This window comes from Canis lupus, chromosome 23 (assembly GCF_003254725.2).
Source record: "Canis lupus dingo isolate Sandy chromosome 23, ASM325472v2, whole genome shotgun sequence".
NCBI classification, from domain to species: Eukaryota; Metazoa; Chordata; class Mammalia; order Carnivora; family Canidae; genus Canis; species Canis lupus.
The window spans coordinates 3,483,501-3,499,940 of NC_064265.1; the positions used below are offsets into that span (position 1 = coordinate 3,483,501).

General features: G+C 36.7%; 1 protein-coding gene across 46 annotated transcripts in view; it reads left to right on the forward strand.

Annotated features, from left to right (window-relative positions):
• Positions 1 to 8,283, forward strand: part of CLASP2 (cytoplasmic linker associated protein 2) — a 178,053-nt gene extending 169,770 nt beyond the window's left edge. For all 46 annotated transcript variants that reach the window (XM_049099765.1, XM_025461432.3, XM_035704957.2 and 43 more), the window contains 3 exons: positions 1,403 to 1,609; positions 3,191 to 3,307; positions 6,096 to 8,283. In XM_049099765.1, the coding sequence (XP_048955722.1) occupies positions 1,403 to 1,609; positions 3,191 to 3,307; positions 6,096 to 6,182 (411 nt within the window). In that variant the 3' untranslated portion in view covers positions 6,183 to 8,283. The remainder of the gene's footprint in view (positions 1 to 1,402; positions 1,610 to 3,190; positions 3,308 to 6,095) is intronic.
• The last annotated feature ends 8,157 nt before the right edge of the window (positions 8,284 to 16,440 follow it).

The window sequence follows — 16,440 nt, forward strand, 5'->3', positions numbered from 1 at the left end:
TATAGTATCTTGCTGAAGGTTTTAAAAACTAATATTTGTAGTTTAATCATCCACCTTCTGACCCAAATAAGATAAGATCTGGCATCTCTATTTTTACAAAAGATAAAATTGACATTCTTTAGGCATTACATCTAAAATTAGCCCTGGGTCTTCTGACTTCCAGTGTATTTGGTACCTCTCTTAGTACCTTTCATAGATTGAGATCATAAGTGAGAAGGTACTAAAGTAGAATCAAAGGAATAATTTTGGGGTGCCTGAGTGGCTCGTTGGGTAAGCATCTGCCTTCGGCTCAGGTCATGATCCCAAGGTCCTGGGATCAAGCTCATGAGTCTGGCTCCCTGCTCAGTGGGGAGCTTGCTCCTCCCTCTCCCTCTGTCTGCCACTCCCCCTGCTTGTGCTCTCTCTCTGTCAAATAAATAAAATCTTTTTTAAAAAGTCCACAATTTTTACATGACCTCAAGACCATCTCTAGAGATTACAGATTCTACTAAGATAGACAGCCAGCCTTTTCTTCTCTTCATTGCACAGAGTCAGCCCTCCCCAGCCCCGGTACAGAAGGAAAGAAAATCATTATGAACAGAAGAAGGAATAGCATGTTAATTTGATAATCATTAATGAGGTGGGGTTTTTTTTAAGATTTTATTTTTAAGCAATCTCTTCACCCAACATGAAGTTGAACGCACAACCCCAAGATCAAGAGCTGGATGTTCCACCAACTGAACAGTCAGGCACCCCAAGATTATTTGTATCTTATTTTGTTAATAATGTGATGGAAAGGGCATGAGTACTCCTGGAGTTGAGGGTACTGATAATGAGCAGGGTTTCAGCTTGGCTGTTGTAGATGACTCCTTGGCACCTTATAGTCTAGATAAACAGAGCCTCCACCACCCAGTACAGCTAGACCACAGTATGATTTAAAAATTGTGTTAGCCTGGGGTGCCTGGGTGGCTTGGATGGTTAAGCATCCAACTCTTGACTTCACCTTAAGTTATGATCTCAAGGTTGTGAGATCTTGTCCCACGTGGGACTCCACACTGAGCACAGAGCTGCTTAGGATTCTCTTTATCCCTCTCTCTCTCTCTGACCCTCCTTCACCGTCCTCTCTCTCAAAAACAAGACACAACTGCATTAGTCAATATTAAGAAAACACAAAAGAAGGGAGAATATCTGGAAGAAATATTTCTCCCCATATATCCATTCTGGCTTCAGAAGTTGGGCAACTTCAATATTTTGCCAGCCCTGTTTTATCTGTACCCTCACTTTTTGTGTTTGCTTATTATAGTAGTTTCAAAGGAAGTTATAGGTATCTTGTTATATTGCAGGTTTCATGAAGTTTGTACTTCCAGGACACAGTATAACATTTAAAAAATTTACTCCCAGCTTACTTTCCTCTTTGTTTTAGGTGGTAAGATCTGCTGAGGAAGCTGCATCAGTGCTGGCCACTTCAATCAGTCCAGAACAGTGCATCAAAGTGCTTTGTCCTATCATCCAAACTGCAGATTACCCAATTAATCTGGCTGCAATCAAAATGCAAACAAAAGTGATAGAGAGAGTATCCAAGGAAACCCTTAACTTGCTTTTGCCAGAGATTATGCCAGGCTTAATACAGGTGAGAAACAAAACTTAGAGAAATAAATGATGATACATTTGGGATTTGGTTATTTTAGGCACTTTGTAGGCAACAGTAGTGGTATGCCAAGGCCTTCCTGCTGTCTTGAATGTTCAGAGCAAAGACTTAGCTCTGTGTGTGTGTGTGTGTGTGTGTGTGTGTGTGTGTGTGTTAAATATATACATAATATAAAACTTAATGGTAATTTTGCCATTTTTCAGTGTGTAATTCAGTGGTTTTAAATACATTTATGATGTACAACCATTACAACTATCCATTTCTAGAACATATTTCATCATCCCAGACAGAAACTCTATACCCATTAATAATTCCCTATTCCCTCTCCCCACCCCTGGTAACTTCTATTATACTTTCTTCTGCTTTCTAGGTTCCTCATGTCAATGGTATCACACAGTATTTGTTCTGTTGTGGCTGGTATATTTCATTTAGTGTAATGTTTTTAGATTCATCCATGTTACAGCATGTATTAGAATTTAATTCATTTTTTATGGCTAAATAGTTTTCATTAGTATGACTACAATTTATCCATTCATCTTTTGATGAGTATTTGGGTTGTTTCCCTTTTTTTTAATAACATAAATATTGCAATAATATATATATATATATGTACATATATATCTAGAAGTCAAATTCCTAAGTATTACTGGATTTCTCTCCAAAATCGTTATACTAATTTACGGTCATAAATGTAATGTGTTTTTTTTCTATGCACACAAAGCCTTCCACATAAACATTTTAATAATGGGATCATATTTTATAACATGTTTTGCTTAATCATAAATTATTAACTTTTCCATCCAATAAATTATATTCTATAATGTAACTGAATGACTATTATATAGTGTGTATATTAAAACCACTCCTTAAAAAAAAATAAAAATAAATAAAAAATAAAACCACTCCTTAAGAGAAATAATTGTTAATTTCTTCATGCATCCTTTGTATTATCTTTGACTCTGTTCTAAGCTTAATATTGCTCAGTAAATTGTGGGGTCCTTGAATATAAGATCCAAATCTCTTCTTCGTTCTTTGGTACTGAAAAGAGAATGTACGTGATATGTGTGTATCATACATATAATGGGTACTGAATGAATTTTTGCTGAGTGAATAACTTAGAATAATGGTAGGGATGGTACAGATCTTGACCTTGCTTCAGCCTGAATTGTAGGAGTACCTTACCTACCAGGCCCAGTTTTGCTTGAGTTTAGGTTTTATTCGATAGTGAAGCGCTCTTGGGCTTCCTGCAGCTGAGTGTTTTAGTAAAAGGTTCATCTAGAGACTTTACAGGGCAGGTTGCAAAGGGGCAGCTTTCCAAGCTAAACAAGGTAGAACCTGATAAGGCTAATAGTGGAGTGTGGAGGTGTGGAAGGGGAAGAAGAAAGAGTGTAGGGCACATTTCTGCCAGCAAAGGTAGAAGGGTTAACTTAACCTCAGTCACGAAAGCTTCCTCTCCTTGATACGCCTGCGATCTCATCTTTGAGCCACATCTTTGGTCCCTGTTGAAATGGTGCTTTTTCAGATACTTCTAGTTAGGAGTGCTAACAAGACTTTTCTCCCTAGGGTTATGATAATTCTGAGAGCAGTGTTCGGAAAGCATGCGTCTTCTGCCTGGTGGCTGTTCATGCGGTAATTGGTGATGAACTAAAACCACATCTCAGTCAGCTCACTGGCAGTAAAGTAAGTAGTGATGCCTTATTCTAAAGGTGATGACATTGATACATTTTTAAATTTTAATTCTTTGTTGTGTTAAAGGATGAATTTGTTATTCAACTTTAAGTCAGCCTTGAGCATCCAACTCATTCCTCCTGCCGTTTGAATTTTAACTGTTTTCTACGTTCACATGGGTCACTCAGGTGAAGTCAAGTAGGGTACATTGCTGTGAAAGAAGTGCCTGCAGCCAGCTGGTTCCTTTCCCACTTCCACACCCAAATCCTTACCCCCAAGGACTGTTTAAGAATAATTAGTGGTTGGGGTGCCTGGCTGGCTCAGTTGGTGAGGTGTGCGACCCTTGATCTTGGTTGTGAGTTCGAGCCCCACATTGGTTATAGAGATTACTTAAGTACATAAGTACATAAATAAATATCCTTTTTTAAAAAAAAGAATAAAGAGTGGTTTTACATATTCATGGATTACTTTATATCTCCCAAAATGTGGAATACTTGAACATTTCTTAAACTTTCCCCTATGAACTATGATAATCAAATATTTGCTGTCCTTAAAACTTAAAAAAAAAAAAGAAAGAAAGAAAGAAAAGAAAACATAGGGGTGCCTGGCTGGCTCATTGAGAAGAACATTACTTAAATAAGCTTTTTTAAAAATGTTTTTAAAGACTTAAAAAGGTGAGTCTTGCTTTTCCTTATTTCTTTAATACCTTTAATACTATCAAACATTGAAATTCATTCTACAAGGTGAGAATAGACTATGATTATTGAATTGTTGCTTATGAACCAGTTAGCAGGAAACACTAAAGAGTTTCCCAAAACCCTAGCAATTATCATTACTATGATCAAATTTCTTTTTAAAATAGCAGGAAGGCAGAGAAAATACCTATAAAGCTCAGGTTAACCTTATGTTAAATACCTGTGTAAGTTATAGATGGATTAAAGCAGTGGTTCTTAATCTGAGTTACCGACCACTTGGACATCTAGGTACTATCTCATCCTTTTTTTTTTTTTTTTTTTAAGATTTTATTTATTTATTCATGAGAGAGAGAGAGAGAGAGGCAGAGACACAGGCAGAGGAAGAAGCAGGCTCCATGCAGGGAGCCCGATGTGGGATTCGATCCCAGGACTCCAGGATTATGCCCTGGGGTGAAGGCAGGCACTAAACCGCTGAGCCACCCAGGGATCCCCTACTATCTCATCCTAAGAAAAATAAATAAATACAGAAAATTTTACACGTAGTCTCAGAGGATTCATTGAGTCCCTGAATCCTATGGATGCCAGGTTAAAAACCCTTGGATCAATGAGTTAATGTTAAAAAAGCAAACTTCAACAGCATAGTTTTCTCTCTTTTTTTTTTTTTTTGTTATTTTATTTCCTTTTCTTTTTTGTTTTAAAATAAACTCTACACCCAACATGGGGCTTGAACTCAAGATCCTAACATCAAGAGCCCCACATGCTCTACCAACTGAGCCAGCCAGGTTCCCCAACACAGAGGTTTTCAAAGACAAAAAAAAATCTCAGCTTTTGTAATAAGCTTAAGTTGTATCCTGATAATGTAGAGATGTCTGTGAAAGAACTAAAATTCAGTACTTTGTCAAGACTTTTAGCTCTAGGAAAAAACTGAGGGTTATTGGAAGGGAAATGGGGGGTGGGGATAGGGTCACTGGGTGAAGGAGGCATGAAGGAGAGCACTTGAAGTAATGAGCACTAGGTGTTCTATGCAACTGATGAATCACTAAATTCTACCCCTGAAACTAATAATACACTATATGTTAATTAAATTGAATTTAAATTTAAAAAATTTTAGTTAAGTACTTTGTTAGAATACTAAGCAGCCAATTGCATGAAACCTGTAGCTAGGCTGAAAAAATATTTGGAAATTAGATGAAAAAAAAGTAGAGCATAAAATTATGTATACATTGATTAAAACTTTATGAAGATATATCATCTAGCAAAGACTGCAAAGTATCACAGAAGGGTACCTGGGTGGCTCAGTTGGTTAAGCATCTGCCTTCAGCTGGGGTCATGATCCCAGGATCCTGGGATCGAGTCCTGCATTGGGCTCCCTGCTCAGTGGGGAGTCTGCTTCTCCCTCTCACACTGCAGCTCCCCCTGCTTGTGCAAGTGCACACGCATGCTCTCTCTCTCTCTCTCTGTCAAATTTAAAAAATCTTTTTTTAAAAAAAGTGACAAAGAAATCAACATTCTTGGAGGGCAGTGTTTTATAGTTTTTAAGATCTTGGGTCCTAGAACCCAAGTGCCTAATTTCATATTTTGGCCCACTTCTTACCTACCCCTGTGACTTTAGGTACACATCCTATATCTTGATTCCCTCATCTATAAAGTGGTTATTGAGATAAGAAGTAATGTAAGGTAGTTAGCTTATTATATAGCACATAGTGCTCAAATATTTGTGCTTAATGTCTTAATAGTGACCTCTTTTTTTCTAAGTTAAAGTTTACATGCTATCACTACAACATTTTTTGAAAAGGCATATTAGAATACTCAAGTCATCAGGGGCACCTGGCTGACTCAGTATGGTAGAGCATGTGACGACTCTAGATCTCGGGGTAGTGAGTTCAAGCCCCATATTGGATGTAGAGATTACTGAAAGAAATATTAATTTGTGAACAGACCAAGACTTGAATTTTTCCTGGTAATTCTTACTTATCAACAATCACTTGGGCATAACTTAGTCTAAAATCTCTTTTTAAATTCATATATGTATATCATTTTTTTAGTGAGCATCTTACTATAATTTATAATTTTCTCAGTGACATATGTTTGGCTTGAATCTGCAGATGAAGCTACTGAATCTTTACATCAAACGCGCACAAACAGGTTCTGGAGGAGCTGATCCCACTACTGATGTTCCTGGACAAAGTTAGTGAAGCTGATTAAAGTGAACCAAGACTCAAAGAAAGGACAGACAGACCACCCCTCATCAACGAAAGGAAATTTTCAAACACATCTTTTGAAACTTACCACCTTTCCCAGTTTTAGTTTTTTGTTTTGTTTTGTATTTTCTGTAACAGAGGGCTATCCTCAGTCTGCATGTAACTTTTATGATAGTTACTCCAAATTCAAAAAGAAGCAGTATTAACATCAGTTGATCAATACAAAGTAATTTTTAATCGAATTCATCATTTCACATGTTTGTACTTCTTTGTCTTCCCATTAACCTTTGCCAGTGTTATGATTGTATAAATTTTTTTAAATGCTGGTTAAAGAGGAATGCTTAAAGCTTTAAAATTTTAACAGTCTAAACATTTTTTTGCCTCTATTCAAATGCAGAATAATATTTTTATTGCTATTTGGAGTTTTGTTCTGTATCATGTCTTATGCCAGAAATACTGAAATGATGTGAAACAAAGCAGGACTAATTTGAACTACAGCTGGACTCTGTTGACGTGATGGTGATACATGTCATTAGTTGCAACTTCTTTGGGGTAATCTGTAGTTTAAGACCTCAGAGAAAGTGCTACAGAATCAGCCAGTTCTGTAACACTGATACTGCTTGTTGGTTGTTGGTCTTGCCATCATTATTTAAAACCATGTCCCCTCTAAGATTCCATAAGAAAGCTGCACCAAATCATCTGCCTGTTGTTTTCTTGATACTTATTAAAATAGAAGGTTTTTATTGCAGGGTTTTTGGTTTATCTTTGTTGTGAATGATGCTTTTTCATATTTATTAATATCAAATTCACTTATGAATAAACTTGATAATGGAAAGAGACAAAATAAAATCAAGTGCATGTGTGTCCTTGACCATCTTCTGTTTCTCATTATAAACAAACTTATTGAAACATGGGAGTCAACCAGCACCTTTTCTTTAAATGGTGGAACCTGGTTTCCTTTTGCCATGAAATTGTGTTACTTGAAAACATTGATCCTGATGAGAGAGATGGTGCAAGGCTATTATCTTTGTGTAATGGACTCAAATTCTCTACCTCTTCAGGGCTAATCCTTATAACTGAGCTGCTGCCTGTAGTGTCTTTTGGAAAACTACTTCAAGGGTGATTTTCTGTTACATTTTAACAAAGTTTTTAATCACCTTTTGCTACACCTATTCTTTTCGTGTGCAGCCAACTTTCAAAAATTACCAGTTTGGTGAAAGGCAAATTAGATCATTTGGAACCAGGATACTAATGATTTCTCATAACCTTTTTTTAAATCCTAACATGAAGTGAATTTGACTGGAAAGGCAAATAGCTATTAGGGAAGCAATTTGCTGTTGTTACAGAGTTATCTGTACTTTCTTTGTTTAATTGAAAAAAATGTAGAAATGTATGTAAAGAATTTAAGACAAGAGTACTGGATGGATGGATGATTTGTCATAGGCTTTTCCCTTTGTTTCTGTTCTAGCAGCAGGAAAATAGTTTCTCTCTATCCCCTCCCCTTTACCTGTAACAATTTTGTTTTCTGCTGTTAATTACATTGTGTATTTATAGTCCTATGCTTACTGTTGTGCATATACTGGCAATAAACCTGTACATAACATTACTTGAAAAAAATAACAATGTATATCAGTTGTTTTTCTGTCTCACTGTCTGACAAGTCACTTAGCTCCCAACCAAGTTTTTAAAAATGTTTCAAAGGTCGTGTATTAGTGGTATTCTCTGAATTTTATAAGTGCATCTGAGGAGAAAAGATTTATCAGGAGGAGCATCCACAGTCAAATTATATAGCTATATATGCATGTGTATGACATAGTTTTATCTAAGAAGAAAAGACATTTTAAACATTGAATTCTTCTCAGTTTCTCAGTAATGTTTTATGTTCCATGACCTTTTGTATGTTTTATAATCACTTTTTAATCTCAATATTGATTTAATTTTGACCTCTGCTTTAAGATCTTGCTTTAACTCTTGCTGACAACTAAGTGTGATTGATATAAGCTGATAATAATAAATAACTCTACTTGAAAACTTAGATCATGTACCTGGCATCTAAAGGCAGGCATTCAAATAAATGAACTGAATAGTGAAAGAGTATGGTTTAATGTGACTAAGTTAAAGCTAATATATTAAAACATGAAAAAAGTCATATTTAAAATTCTATAATTTTAGGGACACCAGGCTGGCTCAGTCGGTAGAGCATGCAATTCTTGATCTCAGGGTCGTGAGTTTGAGCCCCATGTTGGGCATAGAGATTACTTTAAAAAATTAAATAAAAATATATATACATAAAAAATAAATGAAATTCTATAATTTCAATTAATGAAGCTTTATGAAAAGTTATTATAGACTACTCACATTTGTTCATTCCAGAAACATATTTAGGTTTCAGCTATTAAGAACTGGTGAGGGACGCCTGGATGGCTCAGCAGTTGAGCGTCTGCCTTCGGTTCAGGGCGTGATCCTGGGGTCCTAGGGTCAAGTCCCGCATCAGGCTCCCTGCATGGAGCCTGCTTCTCCCTCTGCCTGTGTCTCTGCCTCTCTCTGTGTGTGTCTCTCATGAATAAATAAAAATAAAATATTATTAAAAAAAAAAAAGAACTGGTGAAAAGTTCCTGGTTAAATTTTTTCTTTCCACTTTTCTCTCTAAACATCAGTATCATTCATTTACTGCATTGCTCAGAGCTAATTAAAAGGACATAACTCCAGATTATAAGCCATGTTTGTTTCTTGGAGGTTTTCAAAATCTTAAATAAGCTTCTGCCATTTTCAAGTAAGATGTGATTTGAACCTGAGGTTTCAAATTTGGAATAAATTTACTGTATTCCTTCATATTTTCTCTTACAAATTTTGGGTCAAAACGACTTTTCACCAAGTATGTCTCACAATAAAAGGCTGGAATCTTATCAAGCCATATCTGTTTGTAAATTCAAGTGTATCTTATAATTATTAATTTAGAATAGCATTTACAGAAATAAAAATGAGGATTGGTCATGCATACAAGAACACATTTTTATAAACTTAATCTTTGACATCTTTGCTTCTTGTGTTTAGGTTTATTTCATTGCAATTAAGTACAGTTTTACAGCTAAGCAAAAGAAAGAATTAAGCTTTAAAAAGCCAAGAGTTGGGATCCCTGGGTGGCGCAGCGGTTTGGCGCCTGCCTTTGGCCCAGGGCGCGATCCTGGAGACCCGGGATCGAATCCCACATCGGGCTCCCGGTGCATGGAGCCTGCTTCTCCCTCTGCCTGTGTCTCTGCCTCTCTCTCTCTCTCTCTGTGACTATCATAAATAAATAAAAATAAAAATTAAAAAAAATAAAAATAAAAATAAAAAGCCAAGAGTTAAAGAGTTACCCATCTCTCTTTTTTAAGACTTTATTTTTAAGTCTTCTCAATACCCACCATGTGGCTCAAACTCACAACCCTGAGATCAAGCATCACATGCTTGGAGACACCTGGGTGGCTCAGTGGTTGAGCGTCTGTCTGCCTTCAAGTCAAGTCTGGGGATTGAGTCCCACATCAGGCTCCCTGCATGGAGCCTGCTCCCTCTGCCTGTGTCTGCCTCGCTGTGTCTCACATGAGTAAACAAAATCTTAAAAAAAAGTTGCATGCTCCACTAACCAAGGGAACCAGGTGCCCCAAAAGTTATCCATCTCTATACAGCAGAAATAAATTCTATAAAACTAGAAAAATAGAACAGTTCAATGAAATCAAGAGCTGGTTCCTTGAAAAACAAATCAATAAAATTGATAAACCTCTACCCAGACTTATCAAGAAAAGTAGAGAAAGGATTCAATAGAATCACAAATGAGAAGTAACCAACACTACAGAAATACAGTCATAAGAGAATACTATGAAAAACTATATGCCAACAAATTGACAACATAGAAGAATTGGATAAATTCCTAGTAGAAACAAATGTACCAAAACTGAAGCAGGAAGAAGTACAAAACTTGAACAGACCGATAATCAGCAAAGAAACAGATTCAGTAATCAAAAATCTCCCAACAAACAAAAGTCCAGATCCAGATGGCTTCACAGGTGAATTCTACCAAACATTTAAAGAAGAATTAATATGTATTCTCACCTATTCTGAGAAGAAAAAAAAAAAAAAAGGAAGGAAAACTTCCAAATTTATTCTATGGGGCCAGTATTACCCTGATACCAAAACTGAATAAAGACACCACTAAAAAGAACTACAGGCCAATATCCCTGATGAACATAAATACAAAAATTCTCAACAAAATGTAGGAAACTGAATTCAGCAATACATTTAAAAAATCGTTTGCCACATGAGGTGCCTGCCTGGCTTAGCAGAGCATGCAGCTCTTGATCTCAGGGCTATGAGTTGAGGCCCCATGTTGGGCATGGAGCCTACTTTAAAAATGAAGAATCATTCACCATTATCAAATAGGATTTATTCCTAATTTGCAAGCATGGTCCAATATTCGCAAATCAGTCAACATGATACATCAATAAGAAAAAGGATAAGAACCACAAGTCAGTTCAATAGATGCAGAAAAAGCATTTGACAAAGTACAACATTCACAGTAACTCAACAAAGTGAGTTTAGAGGGAACATAACTCAACATAATAAAGGCCATCTATGAAAAACCCACAGCTAACATCATCCTCTGGGGAAAAACTCTTTTCCCCTAAAGGTCAGGAACAAGGGATGTCCCCTCTCACCACTTTTATTCAACATAGTACTGGAAGTCCTAGCCATGGCACTCAGACAACAAAAAGAAATCAAAAGAATACAAATCAGTAAGGAAAAAGTAAAACTTTCACCATTTGCAGATGACATACTATATATAGAGAACCTAAAAGACTCCACCCCAAAACTGCTACAACTGATAAACAAATTCAGTAATGTCACAGGATGCAAAATCATGTACAGAAATCTGTGCATTTCTATCCACCAATAATGAAGCAGCAGAAAAAGAAATTAAGAAAACAATCCTATTTACAATTGCACCAAAAATGATAAGATACTTAGGAATAAACCTAGCCAAAGAGGTAAAAGATACATACTCTGAAAACTATAGAAGACTTATGAAAGAAATTGAAGATGGCACAAAGAAATGGAAAGACATTCCATACTCGTGGATTAGAAGAACAAACATTTTTAAAGCAATCTACATGTTTAATGCAATCCCTATCAAAATGCCAATTAACATTTTTCCAGAGCTAGAACAAACAATCCTAAAATGTATATAGAACCTTTACAAAAGACCCTAAATAGACAAAGCAATCTTGAAGAAGAAAAGCAAACCTGGAGGCATCACTATTCCAGACTTCAAGTAATATTACAAAGCTATAGTGATCAAAACAGTGTGGTACTGGCACAAAAATAGTCACATAGATCAATAGAGCTGAATGGAAAGTCCAGAAATAAACCCATAATTATACGGTCAATTAACTTTCAACAAAGCAGGAAAGAATATCCAATGGGAAAGAGTCTCTTCAACAAATGGTTTAGAGAAACTAGACCACTTCCTTATACCATATACAAAAATAAATTCAAACTGGCTTAAAGACCTAAATGTGGACCTCCTGGGTGGTTCACAGGCTTTGGCTCAGGTCATGATCCTGGGGTCCTGTTATTGAGCCCATGTGGGCCTCCCTGTTCAGTGGAGAGCCTGCTTCTCCCTTTCCCTCTGCCTACCCCCTCTCATGCTCTCTTTCTAATGAATAAATAATAATAATAATAATAATAATAATAATAATAATAAACTTAACATTGACTATAGCAACATCTTTCTAGATATGTCTCCTGAGGCAATGGAAACAAAAGCAAAAATAAACTATTGGGACCACATCAAAATAAAAATCTGCACAGCAAAGGAAACAATCACCAAAACTAAAAGACAACATACAGAATGGGAGAAGATATTTGCACTACTGGGTGTTTACCCAGAGAATACAAAAACACTAATTCAAAGGAATACATGCATCCCATGTACAACAGCACTGTTTACAATAGCCACATTATGGAAGCAGTCCAAGTATCCATCAATTGATGAATGAAGAAAAGGTGTCATACATATACAATGGAATATTATTTAGCCATAAAAAAGAATGAAATCTTGCCATTTGCAGCCACATGGATGGAGCTAGAAAGTATAATGCTACGTGAAATAAGTCAGAAAAGAGAAATACCATGTGATTTCACTCATATGTGGAATTCAAGAAACAAAACAAACAAAGGGAAAAAAAGTGAGAGAGAGAGAGAGAGAGAGAAATTTAATTATAGAGAACAAACTCATTGTTACCAGAGGGGAGGTCAGTGAGGAGTTTGGTGAAATAGGTGATGCAGATTAAAGAGGCCACTTGCTGTGATGAGCACCGGGTGATGTGTGGAAGGGTTTAATCAGGTGTATATTATACACCTGAAACCAATATAACAGTATATGTTAACTAACTGGAATTTCAATAAAAAATAAAAATTTACCTATCTCTATTGTAAGCAATAGATATTGCTTAAGTAAACTTAAAAAAAAATCTCTTTAAAAAAAAGGGAGCTCTACTATTTTTTTAAGATTTTATTTTTTTTTAAGTAATCTCCACACCCAACATGGGGCTTGAACTCACACCTCTGAGATCAAGGGTCTTCATGCTCTACCGACTGAGCCATCCAGGTGCCCCAGCAAGAGCTTACTTTTAAAACAAAAAAATAATCAAGAAATCTTGGGTATGACTTCTTTCAGTAGTTTTATTTCAAAAGTTTTATTCTTTCCTTATTACGTTAAAATATTGAGTTAGCTCTCCAAACTGAACAAATCACTTGGGTGCCCCCAGCTGGCCACCATTATACAATTTAGTCTAATTTGGCTGGAACAAGGGATACCAGTGGAGGAAGGACCCCAGATGGAGTATTAGATATCGTTAGGTATGTATTCTAAGATAAAACCTAATTGAATTAGAGTTCACCCAAGACTTATGCAGAAGAATAACGTGATTAAAATTAACATCACAAACATTGAAATTTTACATGCTCTGAAAACTTCAGAAGTGAGGTGTCTGTATAGGCTACAATTTTTTACAGATTGGTCTTATGAATCTGATTCTGATTACCTCTATATAGCTATTAAATATTTTAGCACCTGCTGTGCATCTGACACCCCTTCAGTCTGTCTGCTGGAAACTTTTTTTTTTTTTTGTCTGCTGGAAACTTATAGTTGTGGATCTGATAATGAGAGAAACACATTAATGTGCTTTCAGAAATGCGGTTGGTACAAGATGTGCTGGCCCATGACTCAATGACTCACTGTAGAAAAGTGCCCAGAGGTGCTCCTAGTAAACCACCATCCTGAAGGACATGCACTGTGTGCAGCCCTGGTCTCCGAGGATTCTTCAACTATTGGTAGTGTCAGACTGCCAAGGCAGTATTTTTTCCCCTTAAGAAAGTATAAATCAGTTACTTTGTTGGAAGTGAGTAAAAAATTACTTAATAATCAGTTTGTAGATTTTAGTCTCCAGCCAAATTTATATTAGTTTTTATCTAAGTTTATCAGAGTAGAAACTTAGGATCAGAGTTAGAGTATTTTGACATAAGCAAGAAATGAGCCTTTTCTTCTCCATCCTCCTAAAGCCGTGTTTCTCAACTTGGTGATTTTGCCCACTGGAGGACATTTGGCAATATCTGGAGATACTTTGGTTGTCATAACTTGGCAGGGAGGGCCACTGACACCTGGGTATAGGTCAATGATGCTTGCCTGCCAAACAAATATCCTATGGTACACAGGATTGACCCCCACAACAAACAGGTGTCCTGCCGCAGATGTCAACGATGCCCAAATCGAGAGACCTTGCACTAAAGCCAAGGAGTTGCTGTGGACAACTGCTCTAGTGACATAGCCCAGTTTAAAAACAATGAGTCAGGGATAAAAAAAGCAAAAAACCAAGTCAGGTTTTTTTACACCAATGTTGAAGAGAAAGGTGAACAATCCAGAACTCACTTCTAGATGACTAATTTGATTATTTTCCCATCTTTTAATATATATGGGCTCACATACCAACCATTCAACATAAACCATTGACCCCCCAACATAATCCAAACCAACTTACTCCATTCTGAAGTGTCTGTCCAATACAAAGTTAGTCCCTCCAAGGTTGCTCTTATAAAAGAGACAGTAATTTTTATTTTGAGGAACTGATTATCTGGCTCCTGAGGGCAGAGAATTTCCACACAGTGAGGTTCCCTCCAGACCACTAACAGCGCGGTTGACCGAGGAGACCCAGAAGAATGGCCTTGGTGTTGGTTGGCCAGTATTGAAAACTTAATAGTCATTCAAATATCACAGGATTCCACTTATGAAGTGCCCAGAGTAGTTAAATTCATAGAGACAGAAAATAGGATGGTGGGTGCCAGGGGCTAGAGGAAGGGGGAATAAGGTGTGATTGTTTAGTGGGAACAGTCACTGGGGTGATGAAAAGAGGTGGACAGTGGTGATGGCTGCACAATGGTGTGAATGTACTTAACATAACTGAACTTCATGTTTTTATTTTTATTTTACTTATTTTTTGAACGGTACATTTTTAAATGACAAAGATGATAAACACTATGTTGTGTATTTTACCACAACTAGAATAAAAAATGACTTCATGATCATTCAAATGAGGTCACAATATAACAGTGATTAGAACTCTGTTCACCACCTGATTGCTGTGAAGGTCACACACGAAGGTCAGGTAGATGCTGTCTATGTATACATATGGAGTCTATATTAGAACAGAGCAGGAGGTCTGAAAATGTGCGCTCCATCTAGATACACGGAAGGAGATGAACAGTGAAGTCAGACCACTGCCACCGTCGAAGACTAGAGCACCGAAGGCCATCACTTGCAGGAGGTCAGACTATGCCTAATAATCAGGCAGGATTTCATGGAGACCCCACAGCCATCTCATGTGATGGGTGCTATTATTCCCGCTATTCTGGAGATGAGGAAGTGAAGCTTTGAAGGATTAAGTAACTCGCCCAAGTGGTGGAAATAGTGATTTTTACATGAGCAGTCTCACGGCATAATCTGTTCCCTGAACCACACTGTGGCTCTACTTCTCTCGGAAAGGTGAGGAAAGCTGTGGGCGAGGTGCTAGTAGTCAGCATCACAGCAAAATGGACCCTCGTAACCTCTTAAGTGTAATTTCAGTAACGTTCAGTATAGTCACATTGCTGTATGACAGATCTCTAGAACTTCATCTTGCAAGACTGAAATTCTGTACCCATCAAAGACTAACTCCCCCACCACCAGCCCTTGGCATCCACCTCCCCACTTTCTACTTCTGTGATTCTGATCATTTTACATACTTCATAAGAGTGGGAATCATAGAGTATTGTCCTTTTGTGCCTGGCTTATTCACTTAACATAAGGTCCTCGAGGTTCATCTATTTGGTAGCATGCAACAAGGTTTCCTTCTTTATGAAGGCTGAATAATATTCCATTGTATGAATATACCACGTTTCTTCATCCATTCATCTGTCAATGGACAGTGGGTTACTTCTGCCTCTTGCCTATGATAATGCTACACAGTCTTTTTTAAAAACCATTTATGCATTTCTAGCACTGTTCACAATAATTGGAACATAGCAATACTATTATAGCAAGTCTCTCTTTTTTAAACATTTTATTTATTTATTTATTTATTTATTTATTTATTTATTTATTTATTTTTATTTTTTTATTCCTGAGAGACACAGAGAGAACCAGAGACGTAGAGGGAGAAGCAGACTCCCCATAGGGAGCCCAATGTGGGACTCAATCCCCAAACTGGGATCATGCCTTGAGCCAAAGGCAGATGCTCAACCGCTGAGCCACCCAGGCATCCCATATTATAGGAAGTCTTACTATTTGTTTTATAAATGAATACACAAAAGAATTAGTTCAGGGAATCTTTAGAATATCCAAATCTCTTAAAACAATAAGTCATTGTGAGCATTTTCACATTCAGAATTTTACTGGTGTTTTACATTTTAGTTTGAAAAGATATATATATATTTGAAAATATATAAATATATATATGAAAATACATAATAAATACTGTATACTGATTGTTCTTTCTTGTGAGTCAAGACAAAACCTCTTGTGAGGTTTTGTGCTCAGCACATGAGATCTGTTAACTCTTCATTCCAATCCTATGAGTTGGGTATTATCATCATCCTCAATTGACAGAAGACACTGAGACATGGAGAAATTAATTGATTTGCCCAAGGTCTTGTAGCTCATAAGCTTGCAACTAAGTTTCAA